The sequence below is a fragment of the Mercenaria mercenaria genome, chromosome 11 (assembly GCF_021730395.1).
Source record: "Mercenaria mercenaria strain notata chromosome 11, MADL_Memer_1, whole genome shotgun sequence".
Taxonomy (NCBI): Eukaryota; Metazoa; Mollusca; class Bivalvia; order Venerida; family Veneridae; genus Mercenaria; species Mercenaria mercenaria.
The window spans coordinates 17,056,432-17,079,915 of NC_069371.1; the positions used below are offsets into that span (position 1 = coordinate 17,056,432).

The 23,484-nt window shown below is 36.4% G+C and overlaps 1 protein-coding gene across 3 annotated transcripts in view; it reads right to left on the bottom strand.

The window, feature by feature from the left end:
• Window positions 1–5,146: 5,146 nt before the first annotated feature.
• Window positions 5,147–23,484, bottom strand: part of LOC123530778 (bifunctional 3'-5' exonuclease/ATP-dependent helicase WRN-like) — a 108,185-nt gene continuing 89,847 nt past the window's right edge. For all 3 annotated transcript variants that reach the window (XM_053518655.1, XM_053518656.1, XM_053518654.1), the window contains exons 22-27: window positions 20,457–20,569; window positions 12,160–12,316; window positions 11,457–11,546; window positions 8,179–8,341; window positions 7,289–7,476; window positions 5,147–5,725 (exon numbers count right to left, since the gene is read on the bottom strand). In XM_053518655.1, the coding sequence (XP_053374630.1) occupies window positions 5,519–5,725; window positions 7,289–7,476; window positions 8,179–8,341; window positions 11,457–11,546; window positions 12,160–12,316; window positions 20,457–20,569 (918 nt within the window). In that variant the 3' untranslated portion in view covers window positions 5,147–5,518. The remainder of the gene's footprint in view (window positions 5,726–7,288; window positions 7,477–8,178; window positions 8,342–11,456; window positions 11,547–12,159; window positions 12,317–20,456; window positions 20,570–23,484) is intronic.

The window sequence follows — 23,484 nt, forward strand, 5'->3', positions numbered from 1 at the left end:
AGTTTCTGCCATAAAGGTTACATTGCTTTATACACTGATCAAACAAGCTTTACATTTTGACATACACGCTGATCAAACAAGCCAGTCCCAATGTTGATCAAACAAGCCAGTCCAACTGTTAATATTTTGACATGTACACTGATCAAACAAGCCAGCCAGTAAGTTAATATTTTGACATATACATGGTTCATACAAAATTCTCTTACCAAAATTCAAGGACTTTTTAAGATTAAATTTGTATTTTCAAGGATTTTTTTTTAAATCCAGACCCAGTTCAAATTATACAATTATGACAATGTATTTCATGAACACGATAACTATGTATTAGTTTCTAACTTAAATAGTTTCATTACTGACTAGAAAACACAGTTCATTTCTTAACAACAATGGCCTCCACATACAGTTACACACACTAAATGAATTATTGTCACCACTGATAAAAAAATTAATGTCAGTTTATGTCAATCCTTAACCAATCCCCAAATACAGACATTTTAGATTTAGATTTTAGAGTATTTAACTGTTACCACTAATAAAATGGCAGGCCATGTCAACCCCTAAGTAATCCTGACTTCACAATATACTGATTAATCCTTGTTGGCCCTTGGGGTCTATTAACAGTTTCTGAAGTGGGTGGGGGTGGGATAGTCATACCAGTGACAGAACTTTCCATCAGTTTCAAGAGTGGATGGGGGAGGTAGAGTTGAATTATTGTTGATATCTCGGCTACTGCCAGCACTAGTTTCACTCTTTACATTGAAAGTTCCTTCCTGCCGAATGAATGCCACCCCACACGATGCCAACGACGATCTCACTTCCTCGTTTTTCTTATGCTTTGCACTCTTAGCATGCGACGTTATTGCACTTACACCTATGTTTGTCAAGTCAATATCTTTCATGCATAGCGTGCACCGGGCTTTGTGTTGGTTACTCGTGGATTTTACCCACTGATACTTTCCTACCCACTTGTGCTGAACCGAACACTTCTTCCCGATTTTACCCATTTCAACAAAACCATGGACGCTGCCATTTTCACAGTTTCTAGTGACGTCATACACAAACGTTTAGTATAAAACCCGTACCGTACAGGATACACGCTCTCGTACCGGCGACCTTTCGTACTCCTACACAAACGTATTTTAAATTTGCCGAAAAAAAGTTTTTTTATTCATTTTTACACCGATAACATATGATTTTGACAACAGATAGAAACTGTTAATGGATTTTCAAGGCTGTTTGCCTAAATTCAAGGACTTTCAGTCAAATTCAAGTACCCTTTTTGCATTTTTTCAAGGCAACACTAAATTCAAGTACTTTTCAAGGTTGCAACCAAATTCAAGGACTTTTCAAGGCCTGTGCGAACCCTGATATACACTGATCAAAAGAGCTAGCCCATCGTTTAATAGTTTGACATATACTGGTACACTTATCAAACAAGCTAGCCCGTCGGTTAATATTTTGATCTATTGTATGATCTCTTCAGTAATGAATTATACCAGATTTATTGTTTTGTTTATGGTTTAAGAAAAAAACAAACTCTTGGTATTATCGTTCTACTTTCTCCAAATGGTTCAGCTCTATGAGAACATGAGAAAATATTAGAATGGTGGGTTAGTTGTGCAGATCAATTAAGTACATTTCAAGGGTTGGAAAACGGAAAATTAGTAACTTGTTCTTTAAGTTCGGCGAGTTACAAAGTTTTACGTTTAGCCTCAGAATTTTGGTAGGTGACAACTGAGTGGTGTACATGTAGTATAAAAGTATTTATACAAGTTTTGTAATTTTTTTTGTTAAATAATCTGTTGTTTCTTCATATGCATGTTTATACTTTTTTAGCTATATGTATACATGTACAGTCATGTACCGGTAATAACTTTTTTTTTGTGACAGTCACATATTTACTTAATAATGCGTTATTTTAAATGGCAGCAATTCAACAAGTCAGAGTTCAAGACATTTTTTGTACACAGAGATGATAGAAATTCAAGACTGGAAACATAGATCTTTTTAACATAAAAATAATTGTCAGATAGCACAAGAATATATTTATGACAGTCATAGATTTAGCAGTTTTCAACTTTAAAAGAAACATGTTGCAAAAGAGTTTGCTAACAAATACATAGTTTCATGGTGTGTCAGTGTTAAGTTTTACAGAAGATTGTTATACCTGATATGAGAGCTTTCAATACTTGATTGTGTACAAATACTCGTTTCTTTTTCATAAAAATACAAGCTGTTAAAACTGTGCAATAAATTTAGATATATGCTCGCTACACACGAATCACAATAATTTAAAGGTTGACATCTAAGATGCTTATTGAAAAAATGATTATAATACTACAGGTATGAAATTACAATGTGTGTCATACAACAAGAGAAGTCATTACTGGGAAGATGTAATTTCCAAAAATCATCTCTGTATGCTAAAATAGTTTTTTTTGTTTTGTTTTTGCATATTAGGATCATCCGTGAAGTTTTTACATTTGGTCTATTTTCCTCTAAATGATTTTTTTTTCTGTGGAAGAGAAAAGAAACTAGAGATTAAGATATTAAAACTTGTACAGTTTTTACAGTATTGTTCAAAGATTTAACCTTTAGCCTGCTGGTGGCAAGTGATTCTGCCTTTGCAACCAGTGCAGACCAAGATCAGTCTTCCTGAACATCCGTGCAGTCTGATCATTGTCTGCATTGTTCGCTATTCAGTCAGTAAATCTTCAGTGAACACCCCTTCGAATAATAAATGGTACTGCCCAAATTGAATGATGGACCAGCCTATTTTAGAAATATAGCAGGGTTAAAGTAGTGGATCCATAATGACAGCTGACAATTTCTGTTTACGTGTTTTCTGTATGAGATTTTGGTAGTAAGCAGTTGGTATGAAAATTTGCTTAACTGTGTAAAATACAATCATGGCTGAAAAATGCTGAAGAAGGATTGACAATATGTAATTAGGCAGAATTTGCCAAATTTCTTTACCTTAGCCTTTAGCCTTTTAAAGTTCTGAAATGGACCGGTCCATCATTCAATTTGGGCAATACCATTTATTATTTGAAGGGGTATTCACTAAAAATTTACTGACTAAATAGCGAACAGTGCAGACCATAATCAGCCTGCACAGCCTGTTCTTGGTCTGTACTGGTCGTAAAGGTAAAATCACTTGCCGCCAGCAGGCTACAGGTTATTGGACGTATCCTGTTATACTTACTTTCAGTCTTTTTTTTTCTTTTCTAAATTTCTTTTTTCTAATGAATATTTTAGTATATATTTTAATTGTATTGTAGCAGTAGCTGGAATTTATTCATGGACAAAGAATAAGTTATGTAACAGCAAAAAAGTACCATCTTTTCCTACTTTGCTCTAAACTGCTAAGATATACATTGTATATTTACAAGGTAAAAACTGTATCAGTGTTTTGTCTGTAATTTTTTATAAGAGATTTCATCTCAGATGTACGTGGTGCAGGATACATGCAATACATATATAAATGTCAAGTACAACGATAGGTAGATATTAACTGTAACTTGCAATACTGTATCTAGTTTAGTAATAAATTTATAAGACTATGTTGTTCTTGTTTTATGTGAAGGAAAAATGTTTTGTTTTTAAGGTACACAGTACAATCCTTTTCTCCATTGGGAAGAAATTTAGAACATTTGTTTCATGTTTGGTTTTAGATCACCAGAGCGCTTTCAGCACAATGTGCTAGAGATAAGCTGTAGTGTTTCCACTGTCTGTTTGTCATTAACATTATTATAACACCAGAGGTTACAGTTTGGGCCAAATTTTAATAAAAACCAAGTCTAAATGTTTGCCTCAATAAAATCTTGGACAAGTTCATAACTGGACCAGGTAGGAAGTAAACTTGGTCACGAGGGCAATCCTAGAAAAAAAACTTTACTTGATTATACCCTATGAAACTTGGTCTGACTGTAACCTTTATAAAATCCAGCTAAGTTTGAAACAGGGGTGTAAAGTTGCCCACCAGTTTAACTCAATAGGGAGAGCACAGACCAACTGATTTAAGGGCCACAGGTTCGGCATATATTTTATAAAAGTGTTGGATAGCATTCATCTTCCACCTCTGATTCATGTGAAGAAGTTGGCAGTTACTTGTAGAGAACAGGCTGGTTCAGAATCCAGGAACACTGGTCAGTTTAACTCCTCGCCATTACATCACTGTAATAAGCAAAAAGTAGGTCACTTTGACATACATCTTTATAGTCAACACACCAGAGGCAAGTTTTTCTACCAGATCTTTGTAAAACTTTTATAATAGCTAGGTGAAGATTGATGCAACCTTGTCATACAGTACCTTTGGGGAAAAACTTAACGGATTTGTTGCAGAGAGGCTGCTGCTCTAGAGAGATTTAAAGGTATATGCTAGAATTCATTCGGGGCAAGAATTTTCCAAAAAATATATTTTTCCATACCGGTGACCTATGATTTTTAATGCATTTTTTTTTGTTTCTTAGATGATTGTCCTTCAATATCAAAGTTTGAAGAAATTCTATCATTGGGAAAAAATTCGTCCATCTCATATACAAGGAATTATTGCATACTCCTTTAATAAGAATGTTATACAAAGGAATGAAAATTTGGCTTTGTAGAGGTGTCTGTTCAAAGGTGTTGTTATACTGCACAGAAATTTTCTGATCTCTTTTCAGTTTAAATTGCTCCTATCCGATGTTTGTTCTGTCGTATTTCTCATATATATATATATGTTTTCTTCATTACAGTGGAAGTAACTCCAGCAGGGTCTTTTTATATTGACATTTTCATTGCCCTTGTGTATGGTTTAATAATCAGATAAATGACTGAAATGAGGGGCCTCCGTGGCCAAGTGGTTAAGGTCGCTGACTTCAAATCACTTGCCCCTCATCGATGTGCGTTCGAGCCTCACTCAGGGCGTTGAATTTTTCATGTGAGGAAGCCATCCAGCTGGCTTACGGAAGTTGGTGGTTTTACCCAGGTGCCCGCTCGTGATGAAATAATGCACAGAGGGGCAACTGGGGTCTTCCTCCACCATTAAAGCTGGAAAATCACCATATGACCTATCATGTGTTGGTGCGACGTAAAATCAACAAAAAAAACAACAAAAAAATGACTGAAATACTTACAGCATATAAATACTATGACCAATACCAAATTGATTAATCCGCTTTAATTAATCTAATATTCAAGTTTGCTTTAACATGTGTAGAATATGCTACTATCACATTACAAACACATTTTGTACATTTATCATTATAATATCATCAACCATTTAATATAATTGTAGTACCTATCTAGCTTTCACATTTGCATAAAATAGTCTGCAATCCACAATTTTATCCAAAATCAAAGAATGTTTTGACTTTTATGTTGCTTTCCAGCAAAACAGGGTCTGGAGATTGGAGATGACACAACACTTGTTTCTGAGCACAGTCATGTACTCTACCAATGGCAAGGTAGCATTCAGAGACACGTAGCCAAACTTAGTTTTATAACCAGGTGCCAGGTTTAAAATATTTTCTCTCTACTATCTGAACAAACTGTTAGATTTCATTTTTTTAGTCATCACTGGTTTATTTCCACCTGACGACATCCAGCTAGGAAGTTTTCTTTTTGTTCCTCCACTGGATGTACTGGACTGTGTAACCCCAGACTGCGACTTGGTACCAGTAGTATATCTACCTCCTGTAGAATGGTTCTGAGATTCGTCTTGACTGGTTCCAGTCTGTGACCACTAAAACCAAAAATATTTCATTAGAAAAAATATAACAATACATGTGAAGTAGAGCTTATTATACAAATGTTAAAGTTAGGATAAACAATTCCTAAACTAGAAGATGCTTTTGTAGAAATGCGCATGTCTCCCCAAATGCATAGTCATATAGGCAAGAAGTCAACAGGGGACAGGAGCAAAAGTCAGAGAGAAACTGGTGGTGGCTGCAACAGGGATCATCTACTTAACATGTCCAATCATCCCCCTAAGTTTCAATATTCTGGACCTAGTGGTTCTCAAGTTATGAACTGGAAACGTTTTTCCATGTTCAATCCCCTGTGACCTTGACCTTTGATCGATTGACCCCAAACTTAGTAAGGGTCATCTACTCTGCATGTCCAAACATCCTATTAAGTTTCAACATTCTGGGTTAGGTGGTTCTCAAGTTATTGATTGAAAAGGGTTTTCAATGTTCAGCCCCCTATGATGGAATGACCCTAAAAACAATACAGGTGATCTACTCTGTAAGTCCTATCACCCTGTGAAATTTGAAGGTTCTAGGTAAAATATTTCTCAAGTTAATGACTGGAAATTGATTTCCATATTCTATTCACTGTGACCTTGACCTTTAATGAAGTGACCTAAAATCAATAGGGACCATCTACTTTGTATGTCCAATCATCCTATGAAGTTTCAAGATTCCGAGTCAAAAAGTTCTCAAGTTACTGACCGGAAATGGTTTTCCAGGTTCAGGCCTTTGTGACCTTGACTTTTAATAGAGTGACCCAAACTCAATAAGGGTCATCAACTTGACATGTCCCATCATCCTATGAAGTTTCAATATTCTGAGTCAAGTCGTTCTCAAGTTATTGAACGGAAATGTTTTTCCATGTTCAGGCCCCTGTGATCCTAACCTTTAACTGACCCCAAAATCAATCCGGGTCATCTACTCTGCATAAACAATCATCCCTTGAAGTATCAAGTGGTTCTCAAATTATTCATCGGAAATGGTTTTCCATGTTCAGGCCCCTGTGACCTTGACCTTTCTCAGAATGACCCCAAAATCAATAGGAGTCACCTACTCTGCATGACCAATCAGCCTATGAAAGTTCAACATTCTGGGTCAAGTGGCTCTCAAGTTATTGATCGGAAATGGCTTTGCATGTTCAAGCCCCTGTGACCTTGACCTTTGATGGAGTGACCCCAGAAACAATAGGGGCCGTCTACTCCATAAGCCCTACCACCCTATGATGTTTAAAGGTTCTAGGTCAAATGACTCTCAAGTTATTGATTGGAAATGAAGTGCGACGGACGGATGGACGGACAGAGCGGGTGGGGGGGGGGGGGGACATAAATTTAACACACTTGGCCTTCTTTCTCCTATAATCAAGATTGAATATTTTGTCTCAAAATTCAACTAAAGTTAGTTTAAAATATACATATATATTCATGATATCTAGTATACGAGTACTCTATAATTCTTAAAGATGTCTAGTTCCATGGTAAAGATATTTAGAAAAACAGACTTGATTAATTTTCATATTCATATTCTTATACTGGGTCTAAATTTTATTTTATCTTCACCTCTGCTGAGTCTGTGAGATCAATCTGTCCATTGTCCTTGCTTGACTGACTTCCCTGAAGAATTATCTCCCCTTCAGGATTAACGATCTGGCCATACTGCCTCACTAATAATGCTATCACAATCTTGATATGGTTGTACTCTATATAGTCAGGAAGAACATCCTTTATCTTGGTTAGTCGTGTAATATCTGTAATACAGAAGTTATCAAAAAATTATTATCCAGTGTAGTAGCCTCTCTAACAGTTAACACTGAGATTGTTAATATTCATTGGGGACTTATTGGAACTTAAGTTCCAAGAGGGATGTTAACTTCTCTACTTTAAGAATCTTATGGAGGAATATTGTGGTAAACTAGAGCTATCACTAAAGGTGATGAATGTACTCCCCGCTAGCACTGACATAGTAAATGGCAATTGGATGCGCACAAGATTGCATAATTATGTGGACTGTCTGTATATACACTGTAGACAGATCTTGTATATACAGTATAGTAACAAACAAGAGCTGGCACTAATGGTGACAAATGCCCCCGCAGCGCCTTGACCTTTGATCTGGTGACCCCAAAGTCAGTAGGGGTCCTGTACTCAGTAAGTACTATCAGCAAGTGAAGTTTGAAGGTCCTGGGTGCAGTGGTTAGCGATAACTACTGTACTGAATAGTGAAAATTGATAATGCTAAAAATTTTACTTCAACATAATATTAAGTGGTGAATACTGCACAAATCATAACTGAGTATTAATGTTTTAGACAGAACAGTCCAAAGTTTGTCAAAATATCTGGCTATTAAATATATTTAAAGCATGGTCACTCATAATATATATTCCAAATAAGCGGACATGTTTACATTTAGTTATGAAACCCGAATGAACAGAAATCAAAGTACATGTACCTGACTTAATCACATCTCCTCTTATAGCATTAGTCACAAGCTGTTGTATATGACTGGTCACCCCCAGTGCCTGGACATCCACTGGCAGACCAACCTTTACCGCCTCAGCCATGTGGGACATTACAGTGCTAGTCTTCAGTCCTCTCTTTGAAGCAACTTCCTCCTATTTCGTTGGAAATAAAAATTACAAAATGTAACAAAATTTTTTATGCTCTGTTTTTAGCCATACTGAAACATGTTGGGTCACACAGCAACCTTACAGCTTTAACAGTCATTATTTTAGGCACAGACGGGCAGGCCCTTTGTAGATCTAACAACCTCCCACAAACCAGCTTGGTGTGCTCTAACCAAGGGAAAAAGACTTCATGATAAGGACTATAACCACTTGCCAAAGAAGGTTAATATATAGTTTCCGGGACTGAAAAATAAGATATTTTCGAGAGGTGTTTTAAGTTCCCTTTATTTAAAGTTTGAACTGACTTGCATAGCGACATATACAATAATATTTCCACCTCCCCCAACACCCCAGTATCTATCTTAACCAATATGGACTGGAAGTGAAATTAGCAAAAATGAATCACTTACCTCTCGCCCCTGTGGATTTGAAGCTCTGCTTTGGTTACAGAATTCTTTCATGTAAGAAATCTAACACACAATATATAAACTACCACAGGTCTTTGACTATTAAAAGATTTTTTAAATGCAGCAGAATCTCTTGTACAGTTTTACCTTTATTAACATGTACATAGCGTGACATGTACACAGCGTGACCTGTACATAGCATGACCTGTACATAGCATGACCAGTACAGAGCGTGACCTGTAAATAGCTTGACCTGTATATAGTGTGACCTGTAAATAGCTTGACCTGTATATAGTGTGACCTGTACTTAGCCTGTCCTGTACATTGCGTGACATGTATACAGCATGACATGTACATAGCATCACCTGTATATAATTTAAACCCTGCTTAGAATGTTCAAGTTCTGGGCTGATCTTTGGAATTCTCTATATACTTACCTTCTATATAGTGTGACACCATCTAAAGCAGTCAGCAACCAGTAGAAAGGTCAGCAAAATACACTACAAGGGTACCTTAATCTCTTATTTGGTAAAATGACAATGTGGTATTTGTTCTACTGTGTTACTGGTAAGTTCAAAGTAATTTAGTTGTCTTAACGTCAAACAAGAGGGCCATGATGTCCCTATATCGCTCACCTGAGTAGAGTTGCTTGCTTGAACAAATTTCTTAGCTAAAGCTTTAAGATCTATGCCTTCGGGTTTATTTTTAGCAAATTTATGAAGATTTCCCTATGCACAATCAAGTAACCCTGGGGGGTCAAGATTTGAACAAATTTTGGAGAGGTCCACTAGGCAATGCTACATGTCAAATATCTTACATGTAGCTCTAGGCCTTCTGGGTTTTGTTTTTTAGAAAATTTTGAAGATTTTTCTATGTACAATCAAGTAACCCCATGGGGCGGAGCCAATTTTACCCTGGGGGTCATGATTTGAACAAATTTTGTAGACGTCTACTAGGCAATGCTACATGTCAAATATCTTGTTTATTTTTAGAAATTTTTTGAAGATTTTCATATGTAAAATCAAGTGACCCTTGGGGCGGGGTCAATTTTGACCACGGGGGTCATGATTTGAACAAATGTTGTAGAGGTCCACTAGGCCATGCTACATGTGAAATATCTAAGCTCTAGGCCATCTCGTTTATTTTAAGAAAAATTTTGAAGATTTTCATATGTAAAATGAAGTGACCCCTAGGGCGGGGTCAATTTTGACCCCAGGGTCATGATTTGAACAACTTTAGTAAAGGTCCACTATGCAATGCAACATGTGAAATATCTAAGCTCTAGGCTCTCTGGTTTATTTTTAGAAATTTTTTGAAGATTTTCATATGTAAAATCAAGTGACCCCTGGGGCGGGGTCAATTTTGACCCAGGGGTCATGATTTGAACAGTTTTAGTAGAGGTCCACTAGGCAATGCTACATGTCAAATATCTAAGCTCCAGGGCTTATGCTTTTTGAGAAGAAGATTTTTTAAGATTTTCCTATGTACAATCACATAACCCCTGGGGCAGGGGTCAATTTTGATCCCGGGGTCATGATTTGAACAAACTTGGTAGAGGTCCACTAGGCAATGCTTCACACTTTATATCTAAGCTATAGGGCTTCTGGTTTTTGAGAAGAAGATTTTTAAGATTTTCCTATGTAAAATCAAGTGACCCCTGGGGCGGGGTCAATTTTGACCCTGGGGGTCATGATTTAAACAAATTTTGTAGAGGTCCACCAGGTAATGCTACATGTCAAATAAGTAAGCTCTAGGCCTTCTGGTTTATTTTTAGAATTTTTTTTAAGATTTTCATATGTAAAATCAAGTGACCCCTGGGGCGGGGTCAATTTTGACCCCGGGGTCATGATTTGAACAACTTTAGTAGAGGTCCACTAGGCAATGCTACATGTCAAATATCTAAGCTCTAGGTCTTCTGCTTTTTGAGAAGATTTTTTAAGATTTTCCTATGTAAAATCAAGTGACCCCTGGGGCGGGGTCAATTTTGACCCCGTGGTCATAATTTGAACAAACTTGGTAGAGGTCCACTAGGCAATGCTTCACACCAAATATCTAAGCCCTAGGCTTTTGGTTTTTGAGAAGAAGATTTTTAAAGTTTTTCCTTTCGGTTGCCATGGTAACCAGAGTTCTCCATGGAATTCAATTCTTTGAACAGTTTTGAAAGGGGGCCACCCAAGGATCATTCCTGTAAAGTTTGGTGTAATTCTGCCCAGTGGTTTTCAAGAAGAAGATTTTTTTACAAATTGTTGACACACGACTGACGACACACGACGGACATCAAGTGGTCATAATTGACTTTGTGACAGGTGAGCTAAAAAGGTGTGAGGTAACAAGTTAATGTATATGTTTGAGTAAATCTTTTGTTAGCCACATGCCTCAGTTGCACAAAACTTGCAAATGATTTTGTACATCTATGACAACAGATTAAGATTTACAAAGCCTAAGGTTAGGAAGGCTAATATACAAAACCAGTACTACTGTTGTTTTTGTTGCCATTAATGTCACACTAAGCATCATTCATAGCAGGAGTAAGCACGTAGATAAAACCACTGGCCTTATAAGCCACCTTGTCATAACCCAGCTAGATGGCTTCACTAAATGAAAGACTTCTATACCCAAAGCAAGGTTTTCAGCCAATAGGACTAACGGGCATGAGATTTGAATTTAGCAATGTTAACTGCAAGTAAATTACTAACCAGAGAATTGTTGTGAACAGCAAACATTATGTAAGAGTTCCTCTGTGTTTCTGTCAGACTGTAGATCTCAGACTGCAGGTCACGAGTAGACTGTAAATAATAAACCAGTAAAGTAGTACTCTTATTGACATTTCTGTGAAATTTGGATTTAAAAATAACAGACAGGCAGAGGTTTCAAACTTGTATGGATACATGTCAGAATTCAATTTTTTTTCGCCTCTAGAAGTGTCTTGAGTTGTCAAAGTTCAAAACATTACAATGTTTACATAATTTAGCAATAAATATTCAAAATGCACAAATAAAATATAAATCCTAGGCTTCAAATTTGTAGGTTCACATTAAGAAAGAAACTTAAGTTTTTCGTCAATCTAAGGCACATGCTAATTACTTTAAATACAAGTTTTATACATGCATGGGTTTTGAACTCTAAACCTCTCTATATTGTTTCAAACAACACTTGATGATTTAGTTCAATGTATACATTAGTTTAAACTTCTATAATGCATGGAACATTTGGAAGGACTTATACAAATATTCAAAGTTTTAAATCATTGCACTTATTTACATATAAGATGGACAATGCTATTAATTCTATTCCACACAGTGAGAGGATAATTAATTTCATTTATCTCATCAATTATTGCCCTTCTACAATTTCAAACTTTGCCAATTCATTTAAACCCGACCACTTAAGAATATTTACCTTATCAGTGTCAAACAATGATTCAGGAAAGTTGTCCATCTTAAGATCATTGTCCTTACAAAAGTTAGTAATAACTTCCAGCAACGGAGCCCCAAACTTTTCAACTTTAGCCTCCGGAAAGTCTTCCAACTTCAACAAACCAGCTCTAGTACTTGGTCTATAAGAAACAGCAGTAAATATCAATATGAGATGTTTACATGTATTCTTTAATGGTGAGAAAATTCCAATACCTTGCATTTTTAGAGATAAACCTTCAATAATTTTGTCACTAATTCAAAAATGCTAAGGTCTAAAATGCCTAATATTTCAATTATACAGTCCTATGGAACTCTTCCGGCCCAGGTTGTGAAAGTCCCTACCCTGGAACAATTCAGGTAGGGCAGGGTAGGATAGGGGTAGGGGTAGGGGTAGGTAGGTAGGTAGAACAATGTTACCTAGATACAAGAGATCACAAAGTGATCTTGGGGCCAAATTTCAAGACTAGCTAAAGGCCAAAATCAACATGAAAGTTCATTTGGTACACAAAACTGTGCATGTGCTCCATGTATGTGGTCCAAATTTGAAAGCTGTAGCTTGAGGAATGTGAAAGTAGGTCACTAGATCAATTTCAATTTCAATGTCAAAATTCATTTCGGTACACAAAACTATGCTTGTACTTCAAATCTGAAGGCTGTAGCTATAGAAATATGAAAGTAGGTCACTAGGTCATGATCAAGGTCAATTCATGTCTAGGTTCACCTAGCAGCTCAAAACTATACATGTGGTCCAAGCTTATGGACAAGAAGCTTTTTAAAGTTTTTCCCTAGATATAAGTCTATATAAACCATGTGACCCCATGGGGAGGGCCATATTTGACCCTAGGAGGATAGTTTTAACAAACTTGGTAGAGAACCTCTAGATGATGCTACATTACAAATATCAAAGCTTTGTGGTTTTGGACAAGAAGATTTTCAAAGTTTTTCCCTATTTAAGTCTATGTAAATGATGTGACCCAAGGGCGGCGCCATATCTGCCCCTAGGGGAATAATTTTAATACTCTTGGTAGAGGACCAGTAGATGATGTCATAAACAAAATATCAAAGCCCTAGGCCCTGTGGTTTTGGACAAGAAGATTTTCTTTTAAGTTTTCCCTATATAAATCTATGTAAATAATAAATCTATGTAAATTATAAAACAAGAGGGTCATGATGACCCTGAATAGATGACCCTGAATAGCTCACCTGAGTAATACAAGCCACATGTTTAAAATGGCACCCTGATGCAAAAAAATTAGAAAGTAGGTCAGTAGGTCACATTCATGGTCACTGAAGGTCAGTTTTAAGATCAGTGTGCAAAACTGTACAAGTCATCAAAATTTCAAGGCTGTATCTTAAAAAACAAGAAAGTAGGTCAGTAGGTCAAGGTCAAAGTCAAGTGACCCCTAATCAATTGGGGTCATCAGGTTATTATAATTAAACAGTCTAGGAAATATGATCTGATAATTTTTTAAGTATATATTCCTATATAACTTATATAACAAGTGACCCCCGGGGCAGGGCCTCTTTCCACCCAAGGGGCAAAATTTGAACAATCTTGTTAGAGATCCATTAGGCAATGCTACATACCAAATATCAAAGGTATAGGCCTTGAACTTAAAGACAAGAATATTTGTAATTTTCCCCTATATAATTCTATGTTAAATTTGGGAACCCCAGGGCAGGGCCTCTATTCATCCCAGGGGCATAATTTGAACAATTTTAGTAGAAGACCACAAGACAATGCAACATAAAAAGTATCATAAGCCTAGGCTTTCCAGTTTCAGACAAGAAGATTTTTAATGTTTTTCCCTATATAAGTCTTTGTAAAACTTGAGACCCCCCAGGGCAGGGCCTCTTTTCACCCAAGGGTTATAATTTGAACAATGCTGGTAAAGGACTACATGGCAATGTTACATACCAAATATCAAAGGCCTAGGTCTTGTGGTTTTAGACAAGAAGATCTTTAAAGTTTTTTCCTATATAAGTCTATGTAAAACTTGTGACCCCCAGGGCAGGGCCTCTTTTCACCCCAGGGGCACAATTTGAAAAATCTTCATAGAGAACCATTAGATGATGTTACAAACCAAATATGACAGCTCTATGCCTTGTGGTTTTGGACAAGAAGATTTTTAAAGTTTTTTTCTATCAGTTGCCATGGCAACCAGTGTTCTGCATGGATTTCAATTCTTTGAACAATTTTGGAAGGGGGCCACCCAAGGATAATTCCTGTGAAGTTTGGTGTAATTCTGCCCAGTGGTTTTCAAGAAGATTTTTTTAGAAATTGTTGACGGATGCACGACTGACATTGAGCAGTCACAAAAGCTCACCAAAGGGCCAAAAATTGTTGAACCAGCCTGATTTTCAGGGGACACAACTATGTACCAATACTTCAATTTTACAAAGTTTGGTCAACCCCCACCCCCCCCAAATAGTTTCTGAGGAGATGCGATAATAAGAAATTGTTAACCGAAGGACCACGGACGCCAAGTGATTTGAATAGCCCACCATCATTAGATGGTGGGCTAAAAAGAGTAACAAAACAATGTGAAAATAAAACTAGCACAACAAACTGTGTTCATAAGAAAATCCTACCCTGGGGTAATTTAAAAAAAGTTGGCAGAATAGTGTTTTGTGGACATAAACTAAGTCTGACTTAAGTCCAAAAAAACTTGGCAGAACTGTGTCTGTGGACATAATCTTAGTCTGACTTTGTGGACAAAATCTCAGTTTGACTAAACTAAAAAAGTTTGCAGAACAGTGTTTTTTGACACAATCTCAGTCTGACTTAAGTCCAACTAGAAATGTGTCCATAGGGCACAGATGCCCCCACTATATAACAAAGGACACAAATGTCTACCTAGGTCAGGGGCCATAACTCCTACAGTACTGAATGAATCCTGACGCGAACCCCAGGTGCACAACTGCACATGCTGACCAACATTCCTGTAAACTTTGGTGACTCTAGGTCAAATACATTTGGAACTATGCGCAACACAACATTAAAATGACCAATTTCTAACTAAGTCAGGGGCCGTAACTCCTACATGACTGAATGAATCCAGACGCGAAACCCAGGTACACAACTACACATGCTGACCAACATTCCTGTAAACTTTGGTGACTCTAGGTCAAATACTTTTGGAGCTATGCGCGACACAACATTAAAATGACCAATTTTTTACTTAGTCTGGGGCCATAACTCCTATACGAATGAATGAATCCGGACACAAAACCCTAAGTGCACAACAACACATGCTGACAAACATTCCTGCAATGTTTTGTGAATCAACATCAAATACTTTTGGAGCTAGGCACAATACAAAACTAAAACGACAAATATTTACAAAGTCAGGGGCTATAACTCCTACATGACTGAATGAATCAGGATGTGAACCCCAGGAGCACAACTACACATGCTGACCAACATTCCTGTAAAGTTTTGTGACTCTATGTCAAATACTTTTGGAGCTAGGCGTGACACAACATTCTCGGACGGACGGACAAGGGCAAATCTATATGGCCCCCCTCCCCCAAAGTGGAGGCATAAAAAACTTGGCAGAACAGTGTTTGCAGACTTCTCATTACCACTAACCAATTTTAACAGAAATACTTTGTCCAACAGATAAGGCAAAAATAAGTAAATTTCACAGCAAAACTAAATTTGAAAAATCATGAAATCCATTTTGGTTTCGACCAGTTGTTTTTTTTAGAAACTGTGAACTTTTCTGCAAGTCTAAGGAAGATAAGTACAACTTTTTCAAACTGGATCTTAGCTTGCTTAAGTGAATTTCACAAATACTGCAAAAACACCCGTGATAATTCCATAAATATTGTAAAACACTTTTTGTGTTAAATTTCTACCCCACATAATTCTGATTTTTCCTCTTTTATTTATATCCTCCACACAATGAATTTATGACATTCAGACAAGTTAAAAGCAGTTACAGTCTTGCAAGTTCCACTGGATATACAAGGTATACTACAAGAACTTCTTTTCAGTGGTATAAAATGATATGATCAAACATGGATAGAGAGAAGTAGTGCGTCTAAAGATATGACGATAACATCTGATATTCTTTAACATTACAATGAAATACAAGAGCGCCGTCAAGCGGGGCAATATACGCCCGAAGACTTACATCATAGGATGGGAGCAAAATTTTAAGAGCTTGACTGCTGTAGCCCCAAAGGACTGGAACAACAAAAGGAAAACTTCAAAAAACAAATCTAAGTCCACAAAAAAAATATTCAAAGTTTACAAAAAAATCCTTATCAGGTACAGGTATGTAAAAATATACCTTAAAATTGGAGGTACCATCCATGTTGTACCACAGAAAAGTGGTATCGGTCTTTCCCTACAGCCAATAATCAAAAAAGTTTCAAAAGAAGCTATTTATAGTAACATAAAAGGGAAGTAATTAAAAAAAAAAAATTATTGTAAGTACAAAAAAGAGATCTGCCAAATAAAAACAAGAGCACTGCAATGCAGAGCAATATACACAAAGCAAAGTCATATATGACCTTTGACCCTTAAGTGTGACCTTGACCTTGAAGCGAGTCATTGTGACCATTAAACATGATCTTATTTATTACTTTCACACCTGAATATGTGTTTATGGATTAAGATTACTTTCACAAACAACTATGTGTCTAAGCATTTATAAGTCACATTTTGATCAATTTATCAGGACATTTTTATGATTTCACAAGAAAATTATCTGAATCTGTTTGGTGTTTTTTTGTGTGTTTTTTTTATACACATGGAAGGCACTCATTGCTCAAAGTGCATTTGCCTGTTTAACTTAACTTTAGCCAAGTACAGAAGTACTTACTACAGTGAAACACTGCTTGCTCAAGGTCGCAAGGGATGAGCAAAATGCTTGAGTTATCCATGGTTTTGAGCAACCCAAACATTGACCAACATACGAAGAAAATTGAAGTTTTAATACCAATTGTCACCGAGACAATTTGCAAAGGAAACAGTGATGCGTAATAATAACACACTTGTGACATTTCCAATAAAAACATAATACAAACGGTATCTATCATAGACGTTTCAATGTGTAATTTGTAAATGGCACATATAGAAACAACTAAGACTTTTTTTATTTTTATCTGAAAACTGTACTCGAATTCACAATTTTCGTCTCAATTTTATGAAAAGGCTGTATTATTTTCTTTATTTGCATGCAAACAACTGCTGATTAAAATTTGCCTGGGAAGGCATTGATAACATTCATGCTTTGTCAGAAGAAATCATACCTAATATCTATGCTTTAAAGATCCCAATTAATTTGCGCTATTTATTGTTAATTGGCATTCATCGAATTTCTGATACAATCAACTTGTCAATTTTTAGGTAGTAAAAGTCGAAATTGTAAGATTGGATTCACAGGCTAGATTAAAATACTAAGATCTCATAATTATCTTCACGACCCAGCAGAAAAATAAATAATTAATAACATACTTGCTTTAATCTAAAACAAACAGAACTTTTCACTATTGGATAAATAAAACTTTTCTTCCACCTTTCATCAATAATTCATCTTATTATCAGATCAAATATACCAACAAACAAACATTGAAGATAGTGACTGTTGTGGTAAAGACCACGCAATTTTCACAGCACGCGAAAATTTTAAATTAACCGCTACATTCTGACTGCCGAGGTGCCAATAATTTTGACACCTCTGCTTGAGTTTGCCAGGAGCAACAGAGAGTAAATTAATACACAGGCAGGGTTCATACAGATCTTGGATACAAGAATTCCATGACTTTTCCATGACATTGCCTGGTTTTCCATGACGCAATCCAAACATACGAAACTCGAAATAAATGCAATGATACACTCATTTTATTGGCATACAAAGACTTTTATTTCAAACTATTTGCAAAATAAGACTTCAGTTTTTTTTTCTCTTTTTCAAGAGTAAAGTTCAAGAAAATCTTGCTATCAGGGAACATTTTTTGGAAAAGTTTATCACTGTCAGCAGAAGATTTGTATGATTGATGTGATGTTATTAGTTACAGTGTCCATAATATTTCAACCCTTGTTACATCCTCCTTAGACACAAAGGAGTCTATCCCACTGGCACTTTGTCTTGGACATTGTTCTTGAGTGGGTGGGGGAATACACATATCAGACACGACAGTTTCCTCGCGTTTTGTTTCGACAGGTTTGAAAAAAGATTTTAATGTGTCACACGTTTTTGTCGTTTTATCACGGAGTCCAATGCTTGCAATGTGTTTTCCACCTTTCATGTGCAATTTTATTGCAGTTTCGCCCATATCTGACAGATCGATAAGTTTGTCACAGACGGTGCATAAGGCTTTCCTGTTATCCGACTTGAAAGGCTTTAACCATGCTTTGTACTGTTCATTCCTTTCCCAGTTAGTGTTGTATCGGCAACTTCTTTTCTGACTCATATTTTACTATTTTTAGCTGTTTCACGCTTAGTTTCGTACCCAACCAGATTTGACCCCAATATTGACATAAATTACTGATTGTTCGTTTATGCGTTTAAATCTGGATTTTTCTGATATTAAATTAAAACAGATGTAATCGTTTTATGCACATACAGACTTATTCCAGATCACTTTCCTACTTTCCATGATGATTTTTCAATTTTCCATGACATTTCCATGACAAAATGCAAAAATTCAATTTTCCATGACTTTTCCAGACCTGTGCGAACCCTGACAGGGACCTGGTGTCATGCTCGAGTGATCGAGTTATTGATGCTCAACCCAACCGTGGTAATTTCACATAGAAAATAGACGGAAATCGGCCGGGACCATATGAATTGCTGAAGCGAGCCTGGGTTCTCGAGCCATCGATGCTCGAGCGGGTGGTGTTTCACTGTAGCTATAGAATGTAGGGTATATTCTACCTGACTTTAGCCATGTCCAGAAGTACTTTATTACTAGCTATAGAATGTGGGGTATATTCTACCTGACGTTAGCCATGTCCAGAAGCACTTTATTACTAGCTATAGAATGTGGAGTCTAACCTACCTGACTTTAGCCATGCCCAGAAGTACTTTATTACTAGCTAAAGAATGTGGGGTATATCCTACCTGACTTTAGCCATGTCCAGAAGTACTTTATTACTAGCTATAGAATGTAGAGTCTATCCTACCTGACTTTAGCCATGTCCAGAAGTACTTTATTACTAGCTATAGAATGTGGAGTATATCCTACCTTACTAGCTATAGAATGTGGGGTATATTCTACCTGACTTAGCCATGTCCAGAATTACTTTATTACTAGCTATAGAATGTGGGGTATATCCTACCTGACTTTAGCCATGTCCAGAAGTACTTTATTACTAGCTATTGAATGCCGGGTATATCCTACCTGACTTTAGCCATGTCCAGAAGTACTTTATTACTAGCTATTGAATGCGGGGTATATCCCTACCTGAATTTAGCCATGTCCAGAAGTACTTTATTACTAGCTACTGAATGCGGGGTATATCCTACCTGAATTTAGCCATGTCCAGAAGTACTTTATTACTAGCTATTGAATGCGGGGTATATCCTACCTGAATTTAGCCATGTCCAGATGTACTTTATTACTAGCTATAGAATGTGGAGTATATCCTACCTGACTTTAGCCATGTCCAGAAGTACTTTATTACTAGCTATAGAATGTGGGGTATATCCTACCTGACTTAAGCCATGTCCAGAAGTACTTTATTACTAGCTATAGAATGTGGGGTATATTCTACCTGACTTTAGCCATGTCTTAATTACTAGCTATAGAATGTGGGGTATATCCTACCTGACTTTAGCCATGTCCAGAAGTACTTTATTACTAGCTATAGAATGTGGGGTATATCCTACCTGACTTTAGCCATGTCCAGAAGTACTTTATTACTAGCTATAGAATGTGGGGTATATCCTACCTGACTTTAGCCATGTCCAGAAGTACTTTATTACTAGCTATAGAATGTGGAGTATATATCCTACCTGACTTTAGACATGTCCAGAAGTACTTTATTACTAGCTATTGAATGTGGAGTATATCCTACCTGACTTTAGCCATGTCCAGAAGTACATTATTACTAGCTATTGAATGTGGCGTATATCCTACCTGACTTTAGCCATGTCCAGAAGCACATTATTACTAGCTATTGAATGTGGCGTATATCCTACCTGACTTTAGCCATGTCCAGAAGCACTTTATTACTAGCTATAGAATGTGGGGTATATCCTACCTGACTTTAGCCATGTCCAGAAGCACTTTATTACTAGCTATAGAATGTGGGGTATATCCTACCTGACTTTAGCCATGTCCAGAAGTACTTTATTACTAGCTATAGAATGTGGAGTATATCCTGTCTGATGTGCCAGCTCATTTCTCTGTCGTATCAACTTCGTATACAGATCAGACTGAAATTTTAAAAGATGAAAATGAAGGTATCCATGTATTCTGTAAAATCAGAAATTCATGAGAAGACTTTTTTTTGCTAACAGTCTCTATTTGTAAGGAAGAACAACTTGCGAAAGTACTTTAGTAATTAAAAATAGTCCTAGATATTTCTCAAGTTGGCCATACATCTTGAATATTCTACCTTGCAAACATGTTTTTATTACTCTGAGTCTCAAGAAAATATTTGATTTTACAGTATTGTCACAAACAACTTCAAAGCATGACCATCATATTTCTAAAGCAACAAAAGCTGTCCTTCAGTGCTCAATTATTCGAAATATTGTCCAAGAAGCAGGAAAATATTACCCAAAATGTTAAAATATCAAAAGAGTTTTAAGTTCAAAAGGGGACATAATTTGACCAAAATGCATGTCAGAGTTATGAGACTTGATCCTATCAACTAGTTTTATAACCCCGAAGGCACATGTGAAGTTTCAACTTAATATCTGTATATGTTCTGCAGCTAGTAACTTACACGCAAAACTTTGACCAAAAGGGGACATAATTTGTCCAAAATGCATGTCAGAGTTATGGGACTTGATGCTATCAACTAGTTTTATAACCCTGAAGACACAAGTGAAGTATCAACTTAATATTTGTATAATTCTGCAGCTAGTAACTTACACGCAAAACTTTTGACCAAAAGGGGACATAATTTGTCCAAAATGCAGGTCAGAGTTATGGGACTTGATGCTATCAACTAGTTTTATAACTCCGAAGGCACATGTGAAGTATCAACTTAATATCTGTATATGTTCTGCAACAAGTAACTTACACGCAAAACTTTGACCAGAATTTTCTAAGTCCAAAAGGGGGCATAATTTGCCCAAAATACATATCAGAGTTATGTGACTTGATCCAGTGAGGTTGGTAACTGATCTAGAAAACGAAAAATTAAGTTTCAAAACCATATGCCTGTAAGTAATAGCTATATGTACTTGCAAGCAAAATTTTAACCAGGATTTTCTAAGTCCAAAGGGTGCATAATTTGGTCAAACTGCAGGTCAGAGTTATGGGACTTGATGCTATCAACTAGTTTTATAACCCTGAAGACACATGTGAAGTTTCAATTCAATATCTGCATTATATTTGGAGATAGTAACTCGCATGTAAAACTTTAACCAGAATTTTCTAAGTCCAAAAGGGGGCATAATTTGCCCAAAATACATATCAGAGTTATGGGACTTGACCCAGTGAGGTTGGTAATTGATCTAGAAAAAGAAAAAAAAAAGTTTCAAATCTATTGCCTGTAAGTAATAGCTGTATGTACTTGCACGCAAAACTTTAACCAGAATTTTTTAAGTCCAATGGGGGCATAATTTGTCCAAAATGCAGGTCAGAGTTATGGGACTTGATGCTATCAACTAGTTTTATAACCCCGAAGACACAGGTGAAGTTTCAATTCAATATCTGCATTAGTTTTGGAGATAGTAACTTGCATGTAAAACATTAACCAGGATTTTCTAAGTACAAAAGGGGGCATAATTTGCTCAAAATACATGTCAGAAGTATGGAACTTGATCCAGTGAGGTTGATAATTGACCTAGAAAAAGAAAAAATAAGTTTCAACACTTTATTATGCCTTTAAATGATAGCTGTATGTACTTGCATGCAAAACTTGAACCAAGGTGTGACGCCGACGCCAGTGTGAGTAGAATAGCTAGAAAAGAATTCTTCGAATAGTCAAGCTAAAAATTATATACATTTTGTAGGTTTTTGCTGAATTCTCCATAATGGAAATCAACAATATGACTTAATCTAATACCTATTAGTTTCAGTGTAACTCTTTTTTCTCCTAAATTAAATATATATGAAGAAATACAGTCAAACTTAATTAGCTTTAACTTGACGAGGTCATACAAATCTGTCAAAGCAATTTAGAAGTTCCAACCAACGGAGGCACATAGATATTCAATACAGACTATTCAAACTTACCAGAGAAACATCAGTAATCAATAACATTTACAATGATGTATACATGTATTTTCAAGTATGAAACAAAATATTATATTGACTATTCCTGGAAAAACACCAGAAATGAAAAAAGTGCTTCAAACCAATATGCTTGGCATGTCTATCCTTCAGCAATATTTCAAACCAATATGTTTGGCATGTCTATCCGTCAGCAGTGCTTCAAACCAGTATGCTTGGCATGTCTATCCTTCAGCAATATTTCAAACCAATATGTTTGGCATGTCTATCCATCAGCAGTGCTTCAAACCAATATGCTTGGCATGTCTATCCTTCAGCAATATTTCAAACCAATATGTTTGGCATGTCTATCTGTCAACAGTGTTTCAAACCAATATGCTTGGCATGTCTATCCATCAACAGTGTTTCAAACCAATATGCTTGGCATATCTATCCGTCAGCAGTGTTTCAAACTAATATGCTTGGCATATCTATCTGTCAGCAGTGCTTCAAACCAATATGCTTGGCATGTCTATTCATCAGCAGTACTTCAAACTAATATGCTTGGCATGTCTATTCATCAACAGTACTTCAAACTAATATGCTTGGCATGTCTATCCTTCAGCAATATTTCAAACCAATATGTTTGGCATGTCTATCAGTCAGCAGTGCTTCAAACCAATATGCTTGGCATGTCTATCTGTCAGCAGTGTTTCAAACCAATATGCTCGGCATATCTATCCGTCAGCAGTGCTTCAAACCAATATGCTTGGCATGTCTATTCATCAGCAGTACTTCAAACTAATATGCTTGGCATGCCTATTCATCAGCAGTACTTCAAACCAATATGCTTGGCATGTCTATTCATCAGTAGTACTTCAAACGAATATGCTTGGCATGTCTATTCATCAGCAATATTTCAAACCAATATGTTTGGCATGTCTATCCGTCAGCAGTGCTTCAA